This window comes from Rhinolophus sinicus, chromosome 2 (assembly GCF_057876585.1).
Source record: "Rhinolophus sinicus isolate RSI-liver-muscle chromosome 2, RSI-T2T, whole genome shotgun sequence".
In the NCBI taxonomy this organism is placed as follows: Eukaryota; Metazoa; Chordata; class Mammalia; order Chiroptera; family Rhinolophidae; genus Rhinolophus; species Rhinolophus sinicus.
Window position 1 is genome coordinate 6,640,953 of NC_142502.1, and position 23,106 is coordinate 6,664,058.

At 38.3% G+C, this 23,106-nt stretch overlaps 1 protein-coding gene across 1 annotated transcript in view; it reads right to left on the reverse strand.

Annotated features, from left to right (window-relative positions):
* Positions 1-23,106, reverse strand: part of SLC22A3 (solute carrier family 22 member 3) — an 85,706-nt gene that overhangs the window by 38,989 nt on the left and 23,611 nt on the right. Inside the window, exons 2-5 of the mRNA XM_019749772.3 lie at positions 8,081-8,184; positions 5,486-5,640; positions 3,620-3,788; positions 2,633-2,750 (exon numbers count right to left, since the gene is read on the reverse strand). Of these exons, the coding sequence (XP_019605331.2) occupies positions 2,633-2,750; positions 3,620-3,788; positions 5,486-5,640; positions 8,081-8,184 (546 nt within the window). The remainder of the gene's footprint in view (positions 1-2,632; positions 2,751-3,619; positions 3,789-5,485; positions 5,641-8,080; positions 8,185-23,106) is intronic.

Consider the following 23,106-nt stretch of genomic DNA (forward strand, 5'->3'; position numbering starts at 1 on the left):
ACAAAAAGAGACAGGCAGACACTAAGTATCTCTTAATGGAAATGTGCTAAGTCACTTCCAATGTAGCCTTGCCAAAAACTATTACACCTGAGCCTGTTTAAACTCTAGATCTAACTACCATTTACAAGGAACAAAAGAGACAAATGTTAAATGACCCTAAGAGATGTACGCAACAAAATTTAGACTGTAGAAAACCTACAGGAATAAAACCCCCCACCACACCCCCACACACGGAGTGTTCTTCACCCCCACAGTTACAAGAAAAAAAGCAGGAACCTATAGATTGAAGAAGAGCAAAGAGGCTTATCAACCAATGGCAACATAGAAATGTCATCAGGACCCTAATGCAAACAAACACTCTGTGAACATTACAGGATACTCAGGGTCTAGGAACACACACTTGATATTTGACATTAAATTATGGTCAGTTTTTCCTAGACTAGCGGTATTGAGATTACTTTTATATTTCCTGTTTTATCTATGACTGCCTTCCCAGTTTGCTCTTCACATTGGCTATCAGTCCTCACAGCTGGATCAAATGTGTGATGATCTGTATTCAATTTTAAGAACCAGATGAATAGTCTCTGCCATTGGACGGTATCTTGAAAAGAGTGCTCATGTAGTCTCAGAGTTCAGTACATATTCATGTGTTTCTGTTTCAGACGTACACTCTGAAATGCGATGAGATGAAATTATATGATATCTTTATTGGTGGAGTGTAGAAAGAAATAAGATTGGTCTTGAGCTGGCACTGGTTGGATCTGAGTGATGTGCACAAAGAGATTCATTAACCCATTTTCTCTTTTTAAATATGTTTGACATTTTCCACAATAAAACTTTTAAAAAGAATAAAGTGAAAACTCACTGGAATAACAAAAACAGACAAACTAAACAGCCAAACTTGACTTTAGTGGGATGCTAGAGTAAGTTCCTTAGGGAAGTTGAAGTCTGACTTCAAAGCTGGCTGCCAAACAGAGACCATCTGTCAAACTGCTCAAAGCTAGAGTGAAAACATCTTGGATGCTACTGGACCCATAGCTTCTGATCGTTGACAAGCACAACCAGGTAGAGCGTTGACCTCCCTCTGTTTGATGTGATCTGTATGGTGCTTATGAATTAGAAGCAGGTCGATGGGTCTGTGGGAGCAGCATAGAGCTGGACACTCATAGGACATGTGACAGCAGCTGCTCTAGGAATCACTCTCTGGCCTCTTAGCAATGCTCGTGATAACACAGGACATGCCTGGTTCACGTGTGTTTTGTCTCAGAAGCCAGCAGCACACACTAAGTTTTCTATAGTCTTAAAACCTACCAAGATCTTACATAGGCTTAGCTCTGGGGTGACATGTGCAATGTCTCCAGGATACTGAATGAATAGCAAAAATATTCATTTGACTCTTAAAATTCAGTACAAAGTATCATACATTTGATCCAGCTATGAAGACCGAGAGCGAATGTGATGAGAGCAAGCTGAGAGGGCACTGGGATATTTTTCCCTAAAAGGAATGCACAGCTCAAATGTGCTCAGTCAAAGAACGAAAAGGACCAACTAGTTAAGTGGTTAAAACAGCCCATGTTTTATCTTTACCATATACTTTATGATCTATAAACCTCAAGGTATATCATTAATCTACTTCCAACGGGAACAACTGGTCATTGGAAACTTTGTAAATACAACCTACTGCTTGTCGCTTAATATAAGAGTGAAAAATGAAGGTAGAAATCCAAATATATCTGATCAAGTTCTGGGGGGCTGGGGCGGGGACAATGAAACCAACAAAACCCATTTTTTGACAGAACGTTTCTAAGGAAATAAACTGAATACTACAAAGAAAACAATGCTAGCCACCTGATATTCTCCAAGCTTTACATCAAAGATTCATACCTTTCAAAAATCCTTCTCTAATATTCCTTTTTAAATAATCCTTCTGTTATTCTGCATCCACTTAAGCCTTTCCAACTAAAGCATTGTCACATATTTTTATATGCTATTCTCTATTTATTCAGGGATTGCTTCAAATATATGTGTAAGTCTTCAACTGCATATTGATTCTTCCAAAGGGCAAAAAATGAGCTTTTAATCTCACCCACCCCAAATTTCTCTTCATGCAGTGACACAGAGGAACCCAAAAAGCCTTTGCTGGAGGAAGGAAGGAGAGAAAGACAGAGGGAGAAAGGAGGGAGGGTGTGAGGGCAGGCAGGCCAGACAGCATACGTAACTCCAAAGGTTGAAATATTCATTATTGTTCATACTCTGGTTCAAATAAATCGTGTTTCTAAGACTAAATTTAAAGATAAATCTTTAGACTAAATAAAATGTCAAGAAGAGATTTATAGTTTGTTCAATTAAGAAGAATGAATGGGTACATGCTTTAGGGCCTACAGCAAGTAACATATAATAATTCAGGTAACGGTGCAACTATTACACTATGGACTAAGTGACCAATAAATAACTATAATGCTATTACAACTTCAAAATCATTTCTTCTTTAATAGACCTTATGATTCTTCCCAAAGTTTTTTTTTATTGCCAAACTAAAAAGGATTTTATCAGATGTTTGATAACTGTACATAAGTGACAAATTAATTCACCCACTTTAACAATATTTGTTACTAGTGATAAATAAAATTACCTCCGAGTAGTTTGGTGACAGATATTTCCCATTGCATTTGGCAATGCTCCTCAGAATTTTTAATGCTTTATCTCCTTTCTTCCGAGTGATGAGCCAGCGTGGAGATTCAGGAACCACCCTGGTAAGAAGGCAGCATTTTTGAGTTATGAGTAGGAATTCCAGAACCTAAATTTTATGAGTTGAGTTTCTCTATCAAAATGGATCTTGCAATTAGATACAAGTTTAGGAGACTCTGAGAGTTTAGAATTCGGAAATGTAGATTATCTTTGCAAGTTCATTATGGAAGGGGGAAAAAAATGCTCACTTGATAACTGAATCATTGCTCATAATAAAAATAATTAATATTACATTGCTCTTACAAGACCAGGCTATCCTAGAATATGGTGTCCTCAATTACACATATGAAAAGAACTAGGATATAGTGAGCATTGACGAAAAGGTTAAGAACCCAATTCATGTAAAGTGATTTGCCCATATATTAAAATTAAATCAGAGGAATGATTAAAATATGTGTACTCCATTAAGAGGGAAACGCATATACTTGTAGCTTTCTGATAATTTTCTTATGCTCTTAACATTTTCTTATTCCTCAGAGACTTCCTGAGCAATATTAATTTGCTTAATAGAACAGACAGAGAAGCAAATCCATTTCATTGCATTTATTTTGTCTGTTGACATACTGGCAGATAGGGTTTTTTGCCTTGTAGCTTTCAGGAAGATATTACAAAATAATAAAACATAATTAATACTCTACTTAGAATTTTGTGTTTTCACATTTTATTAATTTATTTTAATAACAACTATTAGTCAAACAATAAATAATCTCTATAAATTTCAAATATTCTAGAAATTCTCAAAGCCCGTTGCCATTCTGGAGATGTTAGAAAAATCTCCGTAATTAATTTCATTTTCATGTTGGTTTAGAAGTATAGATTCTACATTTCTGTGGAATGAGAATAAATTTAATAATGACCAAAAGCACATTACCAGTAATAAAGGAGGAAGAGAAAGTTGGGCAGTGTTATGGCCAGCTGGATCCCCTGCCAGTTGGGGATAAAGTAGGCAATTCCGGGGAGAATTATGATTCCGAGGGTGAAGAACATCTGAATCACAATTCCCACAATCCTCCTTTGCTTTGAACCTACGATTTCTGTCACTGCAGGGAAACAACAAACGCAGAGGTTAAGGAACCTCACGATTGGCTCCAAATAAACAAACAGAGATGTAGCACCCATTACACCCATCAGCGCTGCTAGAACTCTACGGAACTCTTCAAACTCCCAGGCCTCCACTGACACAATGCAGATGAATGTGCTTTCCTCTACTCTCTTCTCCGCAGGTTACCAACAAGCACTGGCACGGTCCTCTGACATGCCCAGGATGGTCTTCTGGGTGTGCAAAGAATGTATGTGTTGGTTTTAAGAAAGCTTCCATGATGACTATTTGGAAAGCTCATTGTAATTACCAAAACATAAAAATAATAAGTTGTCTAGATTTTATCACTGAATGTCTAAAGATTTGCATATTATAGTCTCTTTAGAAGATCTATTATGACTACAAATTGCACACTGACTCTATCAACTCTATATTAGACTCTACAAACAATTTTTTCACTATCGCAAGGTAGTTTCTCTAGCACATGATAATTCTCTCCACAATGTTGGACGTTTCATTTATGTGATATTTCTTTCACAATCACATGGAGAATTTTACTGGGGGCACCCTTTTCTCCCTCTCCACTCCCACTAATCAGTGTCTATGTGTCACCAATTCTATCCTGATCATCCTGGGTTATGCCACCTTCTTCTTGCCCTAAGATCACAACTTCGAAAATTCAATAAATTTGGGTCTCCTTAAAACACTTAATATTCCAAAGTTATCGCTTCCGCCTCAGCCAGTGACAGCTGACACTTTTGGCACTCTCTCCTTCCCTGCTCATAAGAAGACCAAAGTGGGCACTGTTTGGGGAGGGCTCATCTAGCAGTAACAGAAGACAGTGGAAGCCCAAAGACCTTGAGCGATTGTCAAAGAGTAGCATTCAAATTGCCCTGGTCACAAATGCACCATGACTCTTACGGTAAGTGGCCGGTCCCACTCACCACTGGAAATGAAGCCAACTCTTGCAGCCAGGGCTTTTCCAGTAATATGAGCAAAGAGCAAAGGGAAGGTTTTCTTTCGTTCATACTCAGAAGGTCAAACTTTCTAGCTATGAAAAATAGCCAAAATTTGTAAATGAACTTCTACTTTTCAGGTCATATCTCCTGCATGGTGAAAAGCTTTCCACTTATGTGAAAGGAATAGAACACAAGGTATCATCTCAGACTATATCACAGAAATACACAGAAACTTCTTTAAAAATCTTTCAAGGAACTACTGAATTTTTTTTTTAAATGTGATATAATTTAATTCTATCATCAGTATTTCCTGACTTTAAGAAAGTCAGGGTAGTCGGTACCCAACTGCCAAACAGAAGAGACTTGGAAATGTTAATACTTTTCTGATCTTAAAATAAAAACACAATGTCCTATTCCTGTTATCTCTAAATCTGTGACTTCTCCGGAACTACTGAAATTTTAATAAAAATTAATCTGTAATAAAGCAAAGAAAAAAAAAATGAGAATGGTATGGCAGTGCTAGAAAGTGGTTCATCCTAGTATTTTGTGATAGTCCATATTTGGCATTTTAATTTCTAAAGAGTCAGAAGGTTGCCCCTGCACCCTCCTATTTGCAGTAACAATTACTGTTGCACAACAAAACCTCTCTATACTTGCACAAGGAAGGCCAACTAGCCGTCACTTCTCACCCACCTGACCCTGGTTCTCAAACAGACAAGGACACGTAGCTATGTCTTACCAATCACGTAGCAAGTCATCCATGTCCCCTTTCCAAATACGCCTTGTAAGAAGCGGAAGACCACAAACACAGAGAAATTTGGTGCAAATGCCACCACTATACCGGTAACGCCAACACCGAAACAGGATATTAAGTAAATGACCAATCTGCCGTACCTTTTTGAGAGAGACAGAGAGAACGAGAGAGAGAGAAAGAGAGGAAAAGATCACGTTAGACAATTTCTTCAACACAATTGAAAACATCTTGGCAAGTGTTGTTAAAAGATGTTCAAGTACAAAATTTTGCCCTCTGCAACTTCATTATTACCATGTAAAGGACTGTTGAAAATTCTACATTTTGTTTCATTGCCAAAACAGGGCAAATAAAAGCATGTGCCTCTGAAATGACATTATAAAACTTAAAGCACAGAGTGCATCCTTTAGGGTTGCAGTTTCCAAAAAGATAACCCTGTCTGTTACAACTGTTTTTACACAGTGGCCCTGGTGGTAAGCTTTGACACTTCCTAGCATTTTGGTGGGTGAAGTCAGAAGGAAAAAGGGGTAGAAAGAAGCAGCAACAGACATTACAGACAGAAGGCCTGGGCTCACCATCCCCAAAGTATGCGACTTTGGGTGAGTTTCTTGAGTTTGACAAGACTTGGGTTTTGTTGCTTTGCTTATGTTGTGTTGCTTTCATGTCTTTTTTTTTTTTTTTTAACCTTTCTACAGTGAGGTTGTAGAGAGAATCAAATGAGAAAACTTATAAACTATTAAGTTCACAACCAATGTGAATTGTTCTTAAGTTTTGTATTTTATTTTCACCATTTACATAATATGATCAAATAGCTTAGGAAAAGGAAACATGGTATTGTGTGCAATACACCTGAGAATCTGGTGTTCAATGGTTCAGTACAGTTGTGCCAAATTATTGGCTGGTGAAAGTGTGTCATCAAGGACTTTTAAGAGATTTGATTTGATGACATTTTCCCATGGAAGTTTCCATCAAATCCACGCATACAGCATCTTGTTTCAGTCAGTGGAGTGGAGATAGAAGCAGCCTTGGTTTACCTAGGTTTTTAAATTCACTCTCTGCCCTTCCTACACTGTTCTTTCACAGATAACATGGCCTATTACATTGTTTCTTGCCCTTTCCTTCCAGGATGTAAAGAGGAGAAGGCACTGAATGGTTGGCCCTGGATGAGGCAGAATTATTGATGGGTCTGTCCCCCTCTCCCAAGCACCAACATGCCTCTGAGCTTAGATGTTGTCTGTCCTAGAACCCAGGTAGGAACACTGACTCTCCTTTTGTTGAGTTACTTTAGTTTGAAGATATGTTTATTGATTGTGAAAGGGAAATATGCAGAAGAAACAAAACCTAATGTTTAAATTAAGGAGAGTAACAACAAAATTAAAGAAATACATGCTGAAAAAATATAACTTAATTCCAAATCACAGCCAGATAGGAGAGAAAGTGCCACATGGGGGACACGGAGAAAGGCAAGATGAATTGAAAAGACTAGAAGTAGAAACAATAGAAGACACAGATAAAAAAGAGGAAAAGGGGAGAAAGAACACCAGACACAAAGGGTTAACGAGAAAGTCATGTGCAGAAGAGGAATGAATGTGGGAGACAGCAAGAGAAAAAGAAGACACAGATGAAGGGACACAAAAAGAAAGCAAACATTCTAGCCATTTTGATCCTGGTCTGGTCAAATTCAGACCATCAATTGGCTACAGGATTTGGGGAGTTTTATTGTCTCAAATTAGCTCATTAATTGTTGTCACTAGGTCTCTGAGGTAACCTTAGCACTGTCCACTGTAAATATGGTCACAAGGACATATCCGGACGGGCTAGAGTGACCAGAGTGTTACTAAGCCAGATATAGCCGAGGGCTAAAGTTCCCCTCTTCTTGTCCCAGGGGATACAGAGAGAATTATTAAATTCCTACAAATCATTAAAGAACTACAGTTAGAATTGGGATAAAGGAATAGTTAAACATAAATACAACAACTAACATCAATAATGTCTAAAACAGGAATACCTGAATAGAAAGCATGACCATCTTAAATATACACATTCCCTGTGTCAGCCATTATTAACTGGTACATTTAGGAATGTTAAATCACAGATAAAATTCTTAATGGTTTTTGAAAACAAAACAAAACATTTTTCTTCACAGAGTTTGAAATCTGAAGAATAAAATACAAAGATTTAAAAGAAATAAATGAAACAAATTTGGAAGGGGCTGACCTATGACTAAATTAATCAAACCACAACCAGTGCGTTCCTGAAGCACATGAAATCAATCTCACAGTTTCCAGCCAGCCGTCTGTCAGCCCTGTGATGACGTCACTGCTGGTCTGGGTTTACACTCAGGCGCTTTCAGACCCACTGAGAGCAACTCCATCCATTTGTACAGTTCAGGGAGAAAGGAGACTCAATTTAAGAAGGAAAGAATTAGTCCAATCAAACCAGTGTGAATGTCATGAGGAGAGGAATCACCCTGTTTCCTGCATTTGGTAAAGCTATTTTTCTATGAGAACAGAAAATGTTTTCATTTCCACACAGCCGCGTTGTGTCCTAGTGAAGTGAAATGGTTGTCGCGTTGGCGCTTACCTGTCCGCAGCATAGCCTAAGGTGAACGCGCCAGCTAGAAAGCCCAGGTTCAAGATGGCTTGTGTGAGGTCCAGCATCCAACCATTGGCACACACGAGGTCAAACTGGGAAAACAAAGAAATGCACAGGAGACAAGTAGCAAAGCTTATCCTCAAGATACCTGATCTTATCTGCTGTCTTGATCAGTGATATTTAAATAGTTTTCCTCTATACTGCTTAAATAAATTTTAAAAACCTATCCCATGCATATTTTTATGTTGATTTATAAATATTTTTCTGTAAGTTTCAATAACTGCCAAGGGTATAATTTCTAGTAAGCTATAAATACTGACATTTTCAAATAATGTTCTTACATCATTTGTTCAGCTGTATCCAACAGAGTCTAAATACCATAGCCATTTGACACCTACCATCGTCTAGTAAAAACAGTTCTTCAATTCTCTAAAATTTGGCATCAATCTTTCTTTCTCTTTGAATTCTTATTTTCATTCCTACATACGTTTTTTTTCTTTTTCTATTTTTTATTTTATTTTATTATTAGTTTCAGGTGTACAAAACAATGTAAAAGACATTTATCATTTATATCCCTCACACTGTGATAACCCCCTCCCACCATCTACTACCCCTCTGACATCACACACAGCCATTACATTTCCACTGTCTCTATTTCTGATGCTGAACTCCACTTCTTGTAACCATATCTATATCTATATCTATATCTATATCTATATCTATATCTATATCTATATCTATATCTATATCTAACTATATATATATAACTATATATATACATATATATATAACTATATATATATAAAGTTATAGTTGATATTCAGTATTGTTCAGCTTCAGCTTCAGGTGTACAGTGCAGGGATCAGGCATCTACATCATCCCTGAGGTGGGCTCCCTAATGGGACAAGTGTCCATCGGATACCCTACAAAATCTTTACAACATTATTGATTACATTCCCCAAATTGACTTTTGTATCCCCATGGCAATTTTGTGGTTACCGATTGTGCTTTCTAATCCCCTCACCTTTCCCCTTATCCCCAACCCCCCTCCCATCTAGCAACCCTCAGTTTTTCCTCTATGTCTCTGAGACTGCTTCTGATTATTTCATTCGTTTATTCTTTTCTTTAGATTCTACATATAAGTGAGATCATATGGTATTTGTCTTTCTCTATCTGACTTATCTCACTTAGCATAATGTTCTCTAGGTCCATCCGTGTTGTTGCAAATGATAAGATTTCATTCTTCTTTATGGCTGCGTAATACTCCATTGTATAAATGTATCACAGTTTCTTAATCCAGTCATCTACCGAAGGGCATTTCAATTGTTTCCATGTCTTAGCTATTGTGTATAGTGCTGCTATAAACATAGGAGTGCATAAATTTTTTCAAATTAGAGTTTTGGATTTCTCCAGATAGATACCTAGGAGTGGAATTACTGGGTCATAAAGTAGTTCCATTTTCAGTGTTTTGAGGTACTTCCATACTGTTTTCCATTGTGATTGCACCAATCTGCAATCCCACCAACAGTGCATGAGGGTTCCCTTTTCTCTACATTCTCTCCAACACTTATTGTTTGTTGATTCATTGATGATAGCCATTTTGGCTGGGTTGAGGTGGTATCTCATTGTGGTTTTTATTTGGATTTCTCTAATGGTTAGAGAGGTTGAGCATTTTTTTATATGTCTGTTTGCCATCTGTATGTCCTCTTTAGAAAAATGTCTTTTCATGTCCTCTGCCCATTTTTTAATTGGGTTGTTTGTCTTTTTGGAGTTGAGTTTAGTGAGTTTTTTATAAATTTGGGATATTAATCCCTTATCGGATATATTATTGGCAAATATCTTCTCCCATTCATTATTCATTCCTACATACTTAAATCCTAATATTTTATGTGTTAATGTCTATTGTGTTAATGGCTAGGGTTAGGTTAATGGTAATAAATAATATTTATTTATTTACCTCGCTACACTTTTGTATGCAATCAATTATGTATATAAATAGACATTTAATTAACAAATTTTTTTCCTATTTTAAAATTTAGTCTCTAAATATTAGAATTTTGCTGAATAGGATATAATTACAATTACTTTTAGACCATAATTGATAAAAACATATGATACAATTAATTTTGTAAAAGCATTATTACACTGGAGTTAAAATTTTGTTGGAAAGTACCTCTCCATTTCTAGAAGAATGGTAAGAAAGCGTGGCGTTTTCTAGTTCACTCATGTAATCTGTGAATGAAGATTGTTTATTACTAGAATAAATTGGGGCTCAACATTAATTCTATTCCTGCTTTTCATTTTCATAAATTTATGTGCCAAGAAAACTTGTCTGTATGAAAAACTTAATGGGAATGGAGAGAGTTTTGTTACAGCAATGTTACCCAATTCTTTTGCTTCCTTCTCTGTTATATGCCAGATTCACATAGCAATCTATCATCAAAATTATTTTTACTTTTCTATTAGCCAACATGCCATTTAAATCTACCTACAATCTAACTACAAGCAAAGAATTGGAAACCACCAGACTTACAAAAATTTGTTTAATCAAGTAATTAGGGTCATTTACTTTCTTCATACCAAAACCAATATTCCAAATTGTCCCACTGTTTGGTTCCCAGAGGTTTTAAAACCCAGGTCAGTGTATCATAGTGAGACGGGAGAGAGGCAGGATTCCTTTTGCAAAGTGGGCGGACACTAGGAGTAAGTACCTGCATCCTGAACATGTGTGAGTTGAGGCTCTGAAAATTGATTCACTTTAAAATATCCAGGCCTCCCACCCCTATGATTGCCTTTGCCTACCTCCAAATGGCATGCTTACCCCAGCAGGCCACGGCATTGTGGCATAAGGAGAAAACAAACGTTGTTGGGACAGGAGTTTTGAATAGTCTCAAACACACACATTCATAAGTAAACTATCATATTTATTTATAGAACCCAACTCTTTCCTTGGTTCTACAGCTAATGACCTGTCACCTGAACGGTTGGGGGAAAAATGGGGGACAGTAGTAACTAACCCACCTCCAGAGTTGCTGACAAGATTAATGGAGAGTAAAGAAGTGAAAAGATTTGCATATATATACAGTAGTAGTAATCGTGGTAATTTAAAAGAGTTTTATCATCAGTGTAAGTACTGCTTTCTCAAGGCACAACAATTTTATTTTGTTAATTTGCAGACGATTGTTTATCTGAAGTCATTTCCCATTGGAATTAAACATATAAAGAATGCAACTAAAATAAAAGTACATAAAATCTCAGCAAGCAAAGGGATGATTTAACTGCCAGAGAAAATATTTTGCTTCAGAAAAATACCAACCAGTGTCAAATATAAACACCCAAAGAGTAGCATTTGCTTCTCCCAGCTGTACCCAGATAATTGAATTAGAAACACAGGCATGCTTTACACAGATGACACAGCAAGGCCTAACAGAAGCTATCATTTTAATGCATTTGTTCAGGTGCTTTTGAATTGTGTGAACTAAAATGCCCCCAAATATTATTTAAACCCACAAAATATTCCTTAACATAAAACTGATTATTTTTTCACTCCCTAAAAGAAATTGTCGAAAGGGTTTTTTCATACTTCATTTTCAATAAAATTAAAAATATATAAACAGTTAAAGTGCTATAACTTAACATTTTCTAAAGTACTAGGATGCCATCTGAAATACTGTGAGGGCCACATATTGTCTGCCCTCTGTGCTTTGTTCAGCATCCCAGGAGCTGGAGGTGTGTTAACTACATTTCCCAAAATCCTTTGCTAGCATGGTTCTGTTTAGGTTCTTGCCAGCAAGAGGGGCTAGTGCAAGATTAGAAAGCAGGAGGGAAGTAGTGGGGATTCTACTTCTGCTTATGGCAGCAGCTCCAGCTCCAATCACTGCAGTGTCAACAGTGATTTGTGACTGAAGGAGTCAGCCAGTGCTTGTAACCACTCCCCTCCACATGGAGGCAAAGGGATAAGTGCCCACAATCCCTGTAATGCTATGGAGCAGGTCAGCTGCTTCTGCAAGAACTGTCCTACCTGGTCTCTCCCGTCTTTGCTTTTCTAGCCTTTCCAAAACATCTCTAATTCAAACCCTTTTATTAAATCCCTTCCTGGTCGACATACCTAGCCTGGCTTCTGTTTTTGTGACGGCAATCTGCCATCTTTTAAAAGTACAAAATAAATTAACTTAAATTATGTACTTGTAACACACATGCACACACACACACACACACACGTGTCCAGTACAGAAAACCAACACTACAGTCTCAAGGGTGAAAAGGCTTGGTTTTGACTCTTGCTCACGCAGTCAGGAGGCAGACCCCTCCCGAATCAGCTCTGAGCTTACTGCTGGCTGTCGCAACAGCTCTGGGTCTATAATGTGTCTTTCCTGTTTAAAGAGAGGCTAGCAGACACTGAAGCCAATGAGCATCATAGGCTAAGGCCTTTTTCCTGAAATAAAGTACTAGAAACTTGTTGTAGTTCCCAGGAAGACCTAAAACCACCTCTTATCAAATTTACCTAAGTCTGAACCAAAGACCCAAGTGTGCATGTCTCTCTCCTAAGGCAATCTATCTAGAACAAGTGAGGCATCTTTTTTTAGGTGTACACATGTAAAGGTTTGAAAAATTATTTTTAAATGCTTATAAATCCATGTGTACCCATTCTGTTCCTTATTAATCTCTAATGTCACTTTTACACAAAGATAATTACTCCCCTTAACATGAGCAGAAAACCAATCTGATAAAAGACTTAAACAACTGTTTATGTAATTCTGAAAGGATTCCATTTGCTTCATTTTGCAGAAAGCACAACGCTAGCCTAATGAGATACTTTTGAAGGGTTTCCAACCAAGAGCTTTTCTTAGCTCTTCCTGGTTGTTAAAGTCCAAATGGACACTACATAAATTTGAGTGGTAATGACAAAACGCTGGGGCAAGTTGTTATTAGACATGTGTTAAAGTTTTGATTCCTTAAAACCAGAGCAGTGGAATAGCTCTAATACAGAAAGTTCAAAAGTAAGAAATAAGGTTAAAAATGCAGGTATGCAAAAGATTTAGACACTCAGGAGGAGACTTGCCTTCTCCTTCTACTGGACCCTGATGACGGGCAGCCGGCTTTTCCATGGATGTCTTGGTCAGCTCTCTTGAATGAACGCTCACATGAGCGATTCTAAGCTTAGAGGATAGGACAGAATTTAGCTGCAGTCATGGCCATGAGGAATCGTGCTCATCATTGTTTCTGTTGTAGTGGGACAAGGAAGCCTGACATGAAATGGCAAGATTGATGTGCCTCTGTTTTGACTTTCTACAGCTGAGTTGTAAACTGAACGATTTCTGACCAGCTCTTAGTTCAAAATTAAACTCTTCATCAGTCAGTGTGAAAAACGTCATGTCCACTTTTGGTTTGACCCTTGGGTGTGGGGTGCCCCCTGGCTACATTTAGCGTTGGCCAAAGTATTTCACCCTGACCTCCATGGGCAGGTTCTATTTTAAATCAATAAGAAGACACCATAATGGAGCTTAATAATGGTTAAAAGTTATTGTAATCATGAAGAAAATAATTTGGGTTGGGCCTCCATGAGGGGAAAGGATGTCATTGCTAATGCTAGACATACTAAAAATGTCCTCAACATGATCCGATGGCATTATTTGGGCATCTTAATTTAATATCAAAAATTAATGCTTTTCTGATATGCAAAAGCCATCATGATGAGCTGTAGGTATAAAAACTAACCCTCAGCTCAACACCAAAAAAACAAACAACCCAATTAAAAAATGGGCAGAGGACATGAACAGACATTTTTCTAAAGAGGACATACAGATGGCCAATAGACATATGAAAAGATGCTCAACGTCACTGATCATCAGAGAAATGCAAATAAAAACCACAGTGAGATACTATCTCACTCCTGTCAGAATGGCTGTCATCAATAAATCAACAAACAACAAGTGTTGGCGAGAATGGGGAGAAAGGGAACGCTTGTGCACTGTTGGTAGGATAGCAAATTAGTGCAGCCACTATGGAAAACAGTATGGAGATTCCTCAAAAAATTAAAAATAGAGCTACCTTATGACTCAGCAATTCCACGCCTGGGTATCTATCCAAAGAAATCCAAAACACTAATTCAAAAATATATATGCACCCCTATGTTTACTGCAGTGCATTCACAATAGCCAAGACACGGAAACAAACAAAATGCCCTTCAATAGATGATTGGATAAAGAAATTGTGGTACATTTATACAATGGAGTATTACTCTGCCATAGAAAAAGAAAGAAATCTTAACCATTTGCAACAATATGGATGGACCTAGAGACTATCATGCTAAGTGAAATAAGTCAGACTGAGAAAGACAAATATCATATGATCTTACTTATATGTGGAATCTAGAGAACAGAATAAATGAGCAAACAAAACAAATAGACATATAGATACAGAGAAAAAACTGATGGTTGCTAGATGGGAGGGTGTGGGGGGATGGAGGTGAAGGGATTCGAAAGTACAAATTGGTGGTCACAAAATAATCATGAGGATGTGAAATACAGTACGGGGAGTATAATGAACAATGTTGTATACATCACGTAGGGTACCAGATGCGTACAGGACTTATCAGCGGGATCACTTCATAGATTGTGTAGATGCCTGACCACTGCACTGTATACCTGAAGTGGATATAGAAACTGTAATTAAATATATATATATATATATATATATATATATATATATATATATATATATAGTCACGGGATGTAAAGTGCAGGATAGGGAAAATAGTCAATGGTACTGTAACAGCTATGCGCAGTGTCGGAGGGGTAGTAGACTCGGGGGGAGGATTATCCCTTTGTGAAGGGTGTAAATGTCTAATTATTGTGTTGGTTTTGTACACCTGAAACTAATTTTAAAAAAAATAAAGAACCAAAGTTGGGAAACCATCACGAAGAAAATTAATACATGAATAAGCCCCTAACTGAAGTCTCAGCCTCTCATCTTAAATATCTAGAAATTGTTTTTTTTAAAAAAATTTTTCTATTCCAGAACCATGTTGGAAAATGAGAAAACATATTATTGATGGGTAAGAAACTATGAAGAGCCCCTTAACATGAGAAAGCAGGGAAATAAGATTGAAGAAAACAGCACAGCCCCAAATGAGCACATTGTATGTGCTAGACAAAACAGGCGGGTTCTAGGCCACCCGAAGACTGAAGTGGTGAACTAAAGTAGAGTAGAGCCCCACCTAGGCCATGCCACAAGGCCATTGGTTAACAACAGGAGGAATAAACTTTCCATATCCTCCTCCTACCTTCCACCACAGACACAGCATCCGACAACAGCAGTAGTTCCCTCCAAGTGAAAGCAATGAGTGTGAGAACATAATGGGAGAAAATTAGTCATGGTAGGTTTTGTGCCACTCTACACATATGGTGACCCCCAGGGTGGAAAAAGACATTTCAGTCATAAAGATCAATCACTAGAGATTGTGGAAATTAAAAATTGAGTGTTGGAAGAGAAAAATTCAGGAGCTGAAGAAATAGCTGAAGGGCAAAGTAGTGAGTAAACCAATTCTCCCATAATGCAACACAAAAGGACAAGCAGAAGGAAAGTATTACAGAAACATTGAGAGGTCTGAAGGGAGGAGCCAGAAGGGTAAATATTCATCTAAATTAGAAAATTCTTCCAGAACTGAAGATGTGAAAACTCATATTGAGAGGGTACGCTGCATATCAACCAGAATAATTTTAAACACACATAGACAAACCTAGTTACATTGTGGTAAAATTTAAGAATAACGTAGATAAGGAGAAAAATCTTAAAAGCTTCTAAAGGAAAAAGAAAAGCAGAGGTTACTTATAAAGAAATAAGCATCAGGTTGGCCTCGAGCGTCTAATCAGAAAGACTGAACACAAGGAATATATGGTACACTATCTGCAAAATTCTAAGAGGAAATTATTTTGAGTCTAGAATTTTACACTCAGCCAATACCACTGAGAAGAAAAAATACAGGTTAATTTTCCACCAGGCCAGAACATGCAGATTTTTAAAAATTTCCCTGAAAAAAATATTAGAGAATAAACTCTAGCAGAAAAGAAAAACAACTCCAAGAGGAAGTAGTAGGATACGAAAATCAATGATACACAAAGAAATAGTAAATCTTCAAAAACATCAAGTAACAATCAAAACTAAAATCCCAGATGATTACAATGTGAGAGATCGGAGGAGGAAGTAAAGATAAGCAAAAGTATCTTGTCCTGTTGAGGGTTATATCGAGATATTTACAGAAAATATTATTTAAATATGTGTGGTATTGTACATTGACAAAAACAGAGACATAATTTATAACTTTCAAGAAATTAAGAAAAAATAAAACAAAGAATACTATCAATGGAAGAAAAAGAAAGAAAAGGAAAACTAGACAAAGGATATAAATAGGTAATTCACTGAAGAATAAACACAATGTCCAATAAATATAGAAATACTTGATAGTAATCAGGAAAATGCAAACTAACAAGCAATGACATACCTTTTTTTAGAGAGACCAAAATATAAGAAGTTTGCTAATATCAAGGTATACTTTGCTGGGGTGGCTATAAATTGGTACGACCATTTTCTAAAGTGCAAACCATATAAATAAAAAAATCTGCTTTCCACTGTGTACTCTAGAAAAACCTTTGCATCTGTACATAGGTACAAAGAACATCTGTAAGGATGCTTGTGAAAACATTTTTGTAGTAATGAAAAATGGGAAATAAGCTAAATGTCCATCAATAGGGACGTTTTAACATAATTAAGATTTATTTTATCATGAATATTATGCAATAATTAAACAATATGATAGAAAAAAAACGAATCCTCAGGTATTTACAGACAGCTTCCACTAGTGTAGTTGGCATGATACACACAAGACTGAGAGAAAAGCAGTGAGGTGCACGCCTTGTTTCTGCCTCTGTGAGGAGCTTAGCTGCAGCTCCGAGAGCCAGAATCGATTTATGTGAAGCAGAGGTAGAGCAATGGAGATCTAAACTGATTGGGTTTGGCTGTAAATGCAAGAGAGCCTCAGAGAAATAAACGACTGTGGGGTCCAGAGCAGTCTGACACACGAAGAAGGTGGGACATGAACAGATCCTTTAACAATGAGCTGGATTTAGAAGGAGAAAGAATGGGAAATAAGGGTATTTGGGAAGGGTGACGGGTGCCCGGGCTCACAGACAGAGCACCAATGTCACCGAGATTCAGATGTGTCTGCAGCACGTGGGGTGCCAAGCTCAGATTTTACGTTGAAGAACTTGAAATCTCGCCCAATGGGGAAGGGAGTGAGGTTCGGTGGGGGGGGGGGGGGATAGTGAGTTTCTTATTCAGGAAACCGGAAGCATCAAGAGCGCTCACGACAGAGGGAGGAGGAGGTTCTAAAGAAGAGAGGAAGAACGTGGAGAGTTGCAAATGGAAAGGCCCAGAGCAGATGTCCTGGCCCACGGACAGAACAAGATTCCAGGGAGATGAGAGCAAGTCCAAGAGATGGAGAGGAAACCCAAGAGTCGAGTCTGCAACCATTGCCTAGAAGAGGGGGACTTTGCCGGCATAAAGAGTCACCATTATGTGATAAAAGGCTTATAGAGCCTCACTTGCCATATAAGCTGTTCTCCAAGGTTAACAATAGCCATGCTTTAATGTACGGTTAAGCAAATAAACTTCAAAATATTATGGAGAGATGGCCTTTAAATGCATGGCTTTTTGCCTGAGCTTGTGAAGTTGGAAGAAATGAAAACACTAAATCTACTGTAGTAATAAGAATGCCTTGTCGCTTATTGACATGCCCTTCATGACTCACCCTCAAATCTTAGAAGTTCAAGCGGTTTTATTTCTTTGTAGTGAAGGCATGCAGTTTCTCAGCTTAAAATGTTTATAATTTCTCTAAAGAACCGAGAATGACTAAAGATGAGAGGAAGATGAAAGTCAGAATTCATGCAGATCTGAGGGTAGAGAGGAGCCATATTTCCAGAGTCACACAGCCTGCGTTCTTGGCTCTATCGCTTCTAGCTCTGTGTCCTTTGTCAATTTTCTTAATGTCTTTGACCCTCTGTGTCCCTGTCCATAAAACGAGGGTAAGAACTGGAGTGATACTATAACACAATATATGCCCACCGCCTCATACATGTTGTGTCCAATAAATGTTACCGATTGCATTATGATTAGAGCTATAACGGTGATGATAATAAACGACATAACTGATGGCTTTAAAGGGTGGTTGCCAACACTGGCTGCTCGTTAAAATCACTTACGAAAATTGAAACAAGATGTCTGAGCCCCACTCCACACCAGTTAAATCGCAATCTAGACGAGAGTAGCTGAGGTTGAAAACTGCTGGTGGAGAGATTGTCAGCTATTTAGATACCTGCTGGGGGATAGTTAATTCTTGCATCTTGTACTGGCTTGAATAGTATGCATCTGGAACCTCAGAATATGGCCTTATGTGGAAACAGGGTCTTTACAGATGTAATTAGTTACGATGAGATCACACTGGATCAGGGTGGGCCCTGATCCAATCACTGGTGTCCTGACAAGAAGAGAAGACGGAGACACAGACACACACTCAGGGAGAACACTATGGGAAGACGTAGGCAGAGATCAGAGTGATGTGTCTACAAGCTAAGGAATGCCAAAAATTGTGTAATTTTTGCTGGGGCTGCTATGACAAAGTACCTCTGGGTGGCTCAAACAACAGGAATCTAGTTTTTCATAGATCCGGAGGCGAAAAGTCTGAGACCAAGGTGTCCGTAGGGTTAGGGTTGGCTCCTCCTGAGGCCTCTGTCCTTAGCTTGTAGGTGGCTGTCTCCTGTGTCCTTACAGTCTTCCTCTGCGTGTGTCTGTGTCCTAATCTCCTAATAAGGTCATCAGTCATTTGGATCAGGACCCACCTTAACGACCTCATTTCAGTTTAATTTCCTCTTTAAAGATTGTATCTGCAAATACATTCTGAGGTACATATGAGTGTGGGGGGATATATCAGCCCATAAAGCTGCGAACACTAGAGAGTAAGAGAGAGGCGTGGAGCATATTGTCCCCTAGAGTCTCCAGAGGGAGCCTGGCCCTGCGGACCCTGGACTGCTGACTTTCAGCCTACCACAACCGTGATAGAATAATTTTCTGCTGTTTTGCACCACCCAGTTTGGGCTGATTTGTTATTCGTATGCCAGCCCTAAGAAACAAATACACATATCCATTAGGATCTTTTGAAAGTTTCGTATAAGAGCATTATTTTTTTTAAAGGCTCTCCCTTCCAGGTGTAGCTCCTCGAAATTCACGAGTGAGCTCTGTACTGACTGGGCGCAGGTGCGCAGCTGCATCTCCCTCGGCTGCTCGCTCTGCTTCCTGGGTAGAGAGAGCATGGAGCCTTCTCCCACTGTGCAGGCCAGCTGCCAGGAGCCCCGAGCGGAGGCCTTCTGATGTGGGAGGTGGCGCAGCTGCTCAGGGCCAGGCTGGGCCCTCAGGTGGGCTTCCTTCCCAAGAAGAGAGGACCTGACAACGTACACATGAAGGGCACCTGCCCCGTAGGACAGACTGACCCACAGGTGGTAGGAGATGGGGGAAAAGAGGGAGTCTGCCCCCTCCATGGCTGTTCTGAGGTGCAGAGAGCCCACATTGCCTCATGGGAGACGCGAGAAGACTGGGCATCCAGCATTTTTGCTGGGGTTATGGCCAGCATGGGGCTGCACCCCCTGATTTGCCTGCCCTCCTTCCCTGTCTCTCTTTCCCCTTTCTCACTTCCTTCCTTGAGATTGCGGCTCCTGATAAATTAGTATGTAAGCTTTGGCCCCAGGCTCCGTTTCTGGGGAACCCCAGTTAAGGAATGCTTAACCAGTGGATCACGATCACTTCTACACATACGGCTCTATTTTAAATTCACGCCTCCAAGTTTGGGGGAGCCTATTTAAAAATTATGCATTTTAACTTATGAGTTATCAGTTTTAAATGAATAAAGGCACAACTACTTGTCAATGACAGCTCCTGTTTTCCATGAACTAACCATCCTGAATCGTCACTTTGATTGAATGCAATTCTACCTAACAGGAAAGACTCATCCCCAGTCTCAGATTTCACTCTCAGCCTCCGCCCCACCCCTGCTGGAGCCAGTTCTGACCAGGTTCAAGAGCACATCCTCAGATCCCAGGTGGCCAGCGGGTCCTGCAGCCATGAACCTGGCATTAGCAAGATTTGCCCCTTTCTAGAAAGGGAGCCCCAGGGCATGACTTAGGAACTGAGCCTCCAGCCTGGCTCCCACCCTTTGGGTGTGAGCAAAAATGATGCAGAAGGAATGCACATCGGGTTTGCTATACCCATGGGAGAGGAGAGACGCTTAGAGTGGCATGGAGGCCCCTCAGACTCCACATTCAGGAGACATTTGTTGTTTTGTCACCCAGCAGACACTGTTGCCTCCTCTAACAGCACCGCTGGACTGACTTCTGAGGAATGACCCACAGCCCACCCCCCAGCCCCGCTGTGAGCAGAAGGGGGAGCTCTGCTCTCTTAGATTATTAGCCAGGGAGGTCTTTATCTCCCTGTCACGCAAGCTGTACATGGGTTGCAGAATGCAGTCAGTTAAGTGAAAAAGTGAATCTGGATTTTTCTTTTCTTTTTTTTAATTTGATGCAAATTAAGTTGGATAAAATTGGGCATTAGCATACTTTGGCTCTAATAACATAATATCTACATGATAATATCAAACTTTCCACATTTAAAATCACATGAAATGAGCTTTCAGACTATAAAATAATTCTAAAATGAATCTTATTTCATTAAGAAAACTGAATAGTTTCTACTGAGATAAATATGTCCCTCGGAATTCTCTATGTAAAAATTTTCCTCCATCCCACTGAGCTCATTGGAAATATAATTGAATGAAGTGTTACTGTCATGACACCAGATGCCTCAGTCTCGGTGGGAAGGTATTTCTGGCGCACTCTTTGCCCCTGACCCCAACACATCACATTAACTCCCTTTTTGGTTCAGCCTTCCAAATTGGTAGAAAAACGATGGCTAAAAATAAACATCATACCGTAATAATCTCTTTGCTAATAAGGGGTTTCTATTATTACTCTTAATAGTTGTAAAAGATTTAATTAAAGAAAATAAAATAAATTTACGTCAAACTACTTCTTTCTTGAACCCAGTTAAATGTATGTTTCAATTTATATGTTAAATCTTGAAGATACTCTAGGATAACTTTAATTATTAGTGTTTGAGAGAACATACTCATTTAACGTCCATCTAAACCATGGTTCATTTAAAATTTTGCATAATATCTGACTCATATTTTTGCCCGTTTTCTCAGTCCCGGAGACCCAGGTAAGCCTTGAGTACTGGAGAAGAATTGGCTTCTGCGGCATATTATTCCATGATATAAACCATAACACCTAATACCCGAAGTTCAAGCTTCACAGTGGACACGTCCCAAAATGGGTCTGCTAAGCATCTGTCTTCACGAGACTTACTAAAATAATAATCAACTTTAGAATAATAACAGGTCATACATGTAGTATTGGGGGGAACACCTTTTAAAAAATTGTTTGCCTTGGAAATGAAATTATCCCTCCTTTGATTAAAACCTTCCATAGCTCCCATTCTTTTATAGAATAAAGTTACAGACTTTTTATTATAGTTTTCAAGGCTATTCCCATAGTACCCCGACATATTTGTCCAATCTTATCACCCACCGCTTTTCACTCTCTCAGCTACACTGGCGTGTTTGCACATATCTGAATCATTTTTACCTGTTTGAGCTTCCAGCTGTTCTCTCTATCTGGCACACCATTTTTCCATCTCTCCTCTGCCTGATAAAATCCTAATTCTTCCTTCTTCAAGACCTAAGTAAAATGTATGCACTGGATTGGAGATACCCTACTTATTAGAACCTTCATGGGTATATATTCGGTTAGCTCCAGAAGTTAAACGTCTTAATTGTGACCACATATCCTGAATTTTTGACAAAATCTCAATTCCATAATTTTCTTTGTCTCCAAACTAAACTTGTCACTTCTCAGACTACATGTCCCTGTTTTGGGTTTGAAAATCTGATTTACTACAACATTAACATTCTGTATCATCAGATTAAAAAGATGAAAAAAAACCCAGATTATTTTAAAGACAGTTGCCCAAAATCCTTACACAATCCTTAAAAATTATTCTCATTTAAGCAATATAGTGACTATATATAAATTAGAAGAAAAACAACTATTATAATCACCTGCAATTCTACCCTGATATGAATATTTTTCTAGACTTTTATATTATATATACATACATAGATATATATGTTTTTAAAAGATAATGTTATATTCTTCTACTATTTTACAGTGTCTGCATATGCTTTATGAGTTTGTGAATCTCTCTTCTGTACCATCACTGAAAATGTCTGTATTTAGTGCATTGCATATGTAACCATACTTATTAAACCAATTATTTGTTTTGGACAAGGGATTAGGTTGTGTTAATTTTTTCCACCATGATGTACATATATTACAATCTTTATTTTGAAAAAATGGGATGCTAAATCTTCAAGAGTTTTGAAACAAGGCTAAGTCATTGCAAGCAAAATAAATGCATTTAGGATCAAAGGATAAAACTGTAATTTCAAAACAATTATTCCAGTTGTTTTGTAAACCTTCCCATATTCCAACTTATTACAAAACAAGTTTTAAAAAATATTATGTAAAGCAACTTGATGATTTATGTAGATTACAGATTCTTTTGTAAAACTCTCACACAAACCTCCTAAAATAAATACACAGGAGCATATTCCATAGAAATCCATTTTTTCCCCACAAAGTTTTTCAACCACAGTTTTGAAACAAAATAAAACGTAGGATCTGTCTAGATTAGCCTAAATGTTGATTAAAGTGATCACAGCTTCGGCTTGGAATTGGTTTTCATGAGAACAATCCTCAGAAATAATTAGGAGATGTGGAGACATTTAAAAGGACCCGCTAAGTATATAAAAATGACTCAACATTTTGGAAACAAGGTTATTCAGACTAGAC